Source organism: Bactrocera tryoni, chromosome 3 (genome assembly GCF_016617805.1).
Source record: "Bactrocera tryoni isolate S06 chromosome 3, CSIRO_BtryS06_freeze2, whole genome shotgun sequence".
NCBI lineage: Eukaryota > Metazoa > Arthropoda > Insecta > Diptera > Tephritidae > Bactrocera > Bactrocera tryoni.
Window position 1 is genome coordinate 12,328,962 of NC_052501.1, and position 6,601 is coordinate 12,335,562.

At 39.6% G+C, this 6,601-nt stretch overlaps 1 protein-coding gene across 3 annotated transcripts in view; it reads left to right on the forward strand.

Annotated features, from left to right (window-relative positions):
• LOC120772560 (insulin-like growth factor-binding protein complex acid labile subunit) overlaps positions 1 to 6,104 on the forward strand; it is a 36,378-nt gene extending 30,274 nt beyond the window's left edge. For all 3 annotated transcript variants that reach the window (XM_040101246.1, XM_040101244.1, XM_040101245.1), the window contains exons 2-5: positions 2,927 to 4,242; positions 4,298 to 4,514; positions 4,629 to 4,888; positions 4,948 to 6,104. In XM_040101246.1, coding sequence (XP_039957180.1) covers positions 2,981 to 4,242; positions 4,298 to 4,514; positions 4,629 to 4,888; positions 4,948 to 5,911 — 2,703 coding nt within the window. In that variant the 5' untranslated portion in view covers positions 2,927 to 2,980 and the 3' untranslated portion in view covers positions 5,912 to 6,104. The remainder of the gene's footprint in view (positions 1 to 2,926; positions 4,243 to 4,297; positions 4,515 to 4,628; positions 4,889 to 4,947) is intronic.
• The last annotated feature ends 497 nt before the right edge of the window (positions 6,105 to 6,601 follow it).

Sequence of the window (6,601 nt, forward strand, 5' to 3'; positions counted from 1 at the left end):
ATAAATGTTTTGAATTTGCGACATTTAATTTTAAAAATATGCAAAATTATTTAAAAGGGTGAATATAAAAGTATGTATGCTTACGTTTGTATACATACATACCTACATATGTACATTATTATCAATTACAGGTTCCTCTGAGTAGACTAAAATACCGCCAAATTTTTTATAATAAGTTTCAAGAACATAACTACTACTGCCTTAGTGATTGAAATTACATTTTAAATAATAGGGTATCTAATCCTAGTTTATAATTATATGTACTTGTATATATAAATAGATTTTAAGAATTTAATAATTATATAGAACGAGCCACTATCACATATTTTCTTGTATTTTGTTAGACCCTCCGCAACTCCTTAAAATTGTGCTTAAAATCAATGTGTGTGTGTGTCAAACGTGTAACATAGAATCACTATGAAACAAGTAAGAAGAGCTATTTCATACTCTAGTAACTTGCAAGAATTAATGCCAGGGGAGTACCTTCAGTTACTTAAGCCCTGTTAGTTATATAGGGTCTTAGGCAGTGGTCGGCATTTCTTAGCACAATTGTGCAAACTAACTTCACACGTACGCTTACGCTCTATCGTTCAGTCGTTGTCGAGCCAGCAACGAATTAACATCACACAAGACTATAGCGCAAAACCAAATATGCCCTGCAAGAAATATTTTATGATTCTAAATGCCTTTGGTGCCATGCAATGGCTTTTATGTTCCAAGTCTTTTAAAGATAATAGGGAATATATTCTTAAAAGACATTTTGTTAATTTTCAACATACTATTAATTATTTAGATTAGATGCTTAATTTTCATTCCAATTTCTCACTGGGCTACTTTTTTTTTGTGCTCACCAACACAGTGACAGATTTTCTCATGCCGACCACTGGTCTTAGGCGATTTTTTACACAATTATATTCATTCTAAGCACAAATATGCACCGTTATAAGAGAAACATGCTCTCTCAATTTTATTAAGACAACTCACACATTGGACGATATCTACCGTATACAGTCAACCGGAAGTTCGAAAATCTTTATATTAGATACATACATATATGAGGTCTCCAGGAAAGTATTGACTCAATTCAACCAAATTTTGATACACAGAATAAATATTGTGAGGAAAGGATTCTGTCTGAATTTCAATTGTACATACTTTATCTCACACATAGACTTATATTTTCGGTCAAAAGTCAATTATAGATACTGGGTGCTTCTTAATGTGATCACTCGAAAGGAAAGAATGCCACACGCCAAAAAAGATCTGGCGGGTCTTAAAAAAGGTGTTTTCATCTGAAAGTGAGCCGCTTTAATAAGATTTTTAACAGTACCGTTATATGCGAAGTGAGCGGGGTTATCCGATTTCATCTAGGGGTTATCCTACACTGGCAGTAGGAGTTTGTATAATATTTACGCTAGATGAATTTGGTTGTTGTAGCCAGAGTGGTTTAAGAGATATATGCACGAAACTTATTATATAACTTTTTCAAAATTTTTTGATCACAGGTCCCCTTGCTACTACAATCACCTGTGCCAAATAGGGAGAGAATTAGGGCAGCCTTTTTTTAATTTTCTGACTTTCCCGGGTTTATAGATTTTATCAAAGTTATTTACTGATTAGCTTTCGTACATGTGTGCCCTAGCGGTGTGTTTTATTACCTGCTGCATTACTACCAAATACCAGCAGATATGACTCAGCCCGTCGAATATATGCGAATGCCAAAGGTTGGAAACTAATGACTATTACGCTCTAAAGTAGGTACGCACATTGCCTTGCTAACAATAATTTATCACCTTCTATCTACAAGTAGGAAATAGATTTATGTGTAAAACTGTAAGTTTGTTAAAATTACTTAATATTATTTGTTTGTGTACCCAAATTTATTGAAAATTAGTTAAAACTCCATCCAGTTAGATATTCCTTTTGTCTTAACGGTTCAACCTGGATGCGAAATAGCGCACCTATTAGCTGGCAGAAGCATTAGATAAAGTAGATTTCCACTATAATTGGATTTGCATTGAAGAGGTGCTCGTTTCCTTACATTTATTCGCTAATTTACGAATAATAGGTATAGTATATATCTATTTCACATTTTTTAATTTTTTCTCTTATTCCAATATTTTCTATTAGTTTAGAGATTTAGGACTAGCTTTCAAATAAACTTATGAAGTTACTTACCTGATAATAACAAAGCAAAACTGTATATACAAGTAAATAAGCAAAATGATCGACGAGTATGGGAGAAGTCCATTATTTTCAGATTGTAGTGGTTCGTATATCTCGAACAGCTCATAGTTCCATCGACTGCGGTATTTGCCGTGGCCAAAGCGTAAAGAACCATAACTCTTCCACAAAACCATTCTAGCGAACACTCCTAAGGCCGACTCATGATGATAATGTCATTGCCCATGCCTTCGCACCTTATAGCACGACGGAAATAATGAGGGACTTGTAATGTTTGGTCTTTGTTTGTCAGAAGAGGACTTTAAAACTTGCACCTGTCAGCAAATATGACCAAAAGCTTAAATCGGAAATGTGCTGTCAATAAGAAGACAGTTTGAAGGAGGCAATTGTGTTTGGTCAATAGGAAGGCAATTGAGTTCCATCAGGACAACATCAAGCCAGACAGATCGATAGAGACTCGCCAAAAGTTGGAAATCCTGACAAAATAGTGCACGTTTGATCTAAATCGGATAATCCTAACTATTCTAAATAATTTGCAGACCTCATAATAATATATCACTAGGATGAGGTTCGAAAATTTTCATAACCAATCGCTTTTTATAATACATCCCGCTCTAATTTTAAAACTGTAAATCTTTCAATATATTCGAGACAGTTATATGCACTTAGAATGTTTTTCCTTCATAACCAACTAATATTATTGCTTTTTAAAATGTTTAATAATTTTATCTCCATTTTTCAGCGCATCTTTATGTCACATATCACATCAAACCATCGCCGCAAATTCGTGTAAAAAATGTCAAGAGCCCGCTGTTACCTCACCATCACCCTCCTGCTCTTTCTCGCATCGACAGCTTCTGCGCTTAATTGTCCTGCCAACTGTAAATGCTTTTGGGTACTCGACAGCCTTTGCGTGGAGTGTGCACATAAAGGCCTAACGGAGTATCCCAACTTTTCCGATTTACCGATCGACCATCTCGATTTGTCGGGCAATAATTTTGATCATTTTCCCACACAATTCGCTGCCATCGAATCACTAGTCTACTTGGATCTCTCTAACAATAATATAAGCCAGCTAGATGCCGATGCGCTGATTGGATTTACTGCACTGCGCGTCCTCTTACTCGCCAACAATAATTTTAACAGTTGGACGGATCTAAATCCAACAGAAGCTTTTCGTAATGCCATTAGTTTAAAGCATCTCAGTTTAAGTGGAAATAATTTGGAAACCTTTACGGATTTCAAGGCGGAGCAAACGTTGATCAGTGATTCGCTGACCAATCTGGAGCTGGAGCATTGCAGTATTTCAACAGTTGGTGGTGATCATCTTATAAATGGACTACCCGCGCTGGAACGCTTGTCATTGTCGGGTAATTCACTTACTACCCTGAATAATATACCATCGGGCTCATTACGTGGGCTCGAGCTCAGCAACTGCAGCTTGCTACGCATACCGACAACGCTAATTGAAGGTTTGCCAAATTTGGAAAAATTAAATGTTTCAAGGAATTTCGCAATGGAATTAAAGGATGTGATAATATCCGAAACCCTATTGGAGTTGGATGCCTCTTTTTGCAGTTTGGACACAATCAATTTGAGTGGATTTCCCAGTTTGGCACATGCATATTTACGCGGTAACATGCTACGCATTCTGGATCAAAACACCTTTGCCAATAACACACAGTTGCAGACGCTGGACTTGGCAAAGAACTCGCTCCGAAATATACAAACCAATGCATTCGTTAAATTGACTCATTTGGCGACGCTCGACTTGTCCTACAACGAAATAGCGCTGCTCGATAAGAATTTGTTTCGTTCCAACGATGTGCTCGTCTCGGTTAACCTAAGTCATAATGTTATGGAGAAATTTACGAAACTCATATCGAATTCATTGCGTGAAATAAACTTAAGCGGTTGCGAAATCATTATGATCGATGCGAATGCCTTTACGGGCTTATCGGTAATACAGCGGCTCGACTTGTCCAAAACACTTATCAAAGAGTTTCCGTCGAATATGCACTCCGAAACGCTTCAGCGTTTAGATTTGAGTAACTGCAAGTGAGTAAATGCTCTTCGGTGTCAAATGTGTTTATGAAACCTGTCATTTTCGTAGATTGTCGAGCATAAGGAATGCAACCTTCTCCGGATTTCCGGAATTGGCTTGGTTGTATTTGAGTGGCAATCGTTTTACGAACCCAATACCGACTGATTATTTTCGTTCGAATCATTATCTGGATGCCATCTGGATTAGTGATAATCCATGGGTTTGCAACTGTCACGACCCAACATTTATCGACTTTTACGATTTTCTAACTGCAGTGCCACCGAAGGTAAGATTATGGAGCATAGATCTTTAATAACTATTTGCTCTTCGACTAGGGATTCTGACTAGTTCTATACCCTATCTATAATTCGAATAATTTCTTTCTTTCGTGTCATTCCAGTTAAAGGATCGTAATTATGTGCGTTGTGCCTCACCGTCCTACCTTTATGGTAAGACCTGGGAAGCTGCTTGTGGCAGTGTCTGGATACCTAATGGACGCTCTTCCAAAGTGGAGAAAGCGTGGACTGTGATAATGCTGTGCTTCTTAGGCATATGTGTTGGAACACTTTTATACACCGGCTTCAGGAGATTTATAAAAAGCCGCAGGCAACGGCGCAATCGTGAAGAGTATCGACAGAACCGCGATGAAATGATGGAGATGTAAGTTGGATTTCTTCAAACTATCAGTTTTATATAAAAATTTCTACTTATAATTACAGACGGGCACAGAATCAACGTATGCTTGAGGAGCCCGCCACGCCGAATGCGCCAAATTTCTTTCAGAACAACTTACCTTCCTACGAAGACGCCATACGCATGCCAAAACTTGAGCGTCCCGCTAAATCGATGGTGGACTTGACTGAAACGGGACATACCCGTCGCAACAAATTACGACGCTCACAAACCAATCCCGATGGCGATATTGAGGATGCCGACTTATTGCTAGACGATCGTCAGCGTTTTCGCAGCGAAGAAATGCTTTCGAATCGCGTCAAGGAGCGCACCGCAAACATAACACCGTTCGCACGCACCGGCTATGTGGCGTATAGCAATTCGCGTAGTCGTCGTTTGAGCGTTGAAGGTGCACGCTTCCCCGCCGCCCACTTGAAGTCGCAGAATTTACAAAGCGCCGAGAAAATCGCAAACTTCCAAGGCTTCGAGCATAGTCCGTACACAAAACGACGTCCGAAAGTGGCCGAAATACCGCCATTCAAACGCGCTACCATGCGCACCGACAGCGTTGAGTTCCTGACAGATCCGGAATTTGATGATCACAGCAAGCCGGGCAGTCCATTTGCGCGTCGCAAACCGAAAACACCAACAACATCAGCGGACGTGGGCACTGCACTCGCCGACAGTCCATTGGCGCCAGCTGTGGAAGATTACTTCGGTAAAGTGCCAAAGCCGCGCGACTCTACGTCAGACGACAGTGATTTTCAGGTGGTAGTCGATGCGGAGAACTCCTCCTTAGTTGAATTGCACAACACATCGTCGAGTGGTGGTGGTAATTCGGCGACGAATTTGGAACGCGGCAGACGTAAGAAACGACTGAACTCGACGAATAGGCGTGCGAGCGGTAATTTTACAGCTGCCGCAGCGGCGGCAGGCGAGTCTTCTTCCACTTCATCCGATAGAGATCCCATTGTGGTGGTGCACAAGCCAATGCGCGAAACACTTTTCTAAGTGCGCTACAAAGCGACCTGTCTGAAGCTAGCGGTTAGGCCAACATACGCACATAACTGCTTACAAATGTGTATGTGGGTGTATGTTGGTGCGTTCAACGAAAAGTATTTAACATTTAATAGTATATTGTAAAATAATAGTAATGTTATTAGTCGTCTGACGCTTAGCAAGTTGTATTTGTATTTGTTTTTTACTTTGTAAACAAAAAACAATAATGTAATAATTTAAAAGACGTTACTATATAATAATTAATTTAGTAAATTGATTTAAGAAATTTTAGTTTTGATGTAGAAATTTGTAATTTGAATTATCTGAAGCACCCTATGCCAGTTATGGTTTGTATACACACTAAATTCATGCTACTATTAACGTCGGATGTCTTCACTATCGCGTAATTTCACTCACAGATGGCGCTGTCGCGCATAAACTGAATTGGTTGCTGTACGTGCTAGCGCTGGTTTGCGAAGTGGCTGTGCATTTTTGCAGCCCAGCGGCCGCCTACTTAGCGCTCCTGTTCGCCTGGTGAAACTGGTAGTTTGTGCACGCGGCGATTTTTCAGGCGACGCCGCCAGCAACCCGGCAGAGTTGTGTGAGTGAGTGCGCAGTTGCAGTGCAGCATGGAATTGAGTGGGAATTTCGTGTTTGGCGAAAAATTATATAGTTTTAAATGAAATATTTGAAAAATTGTTA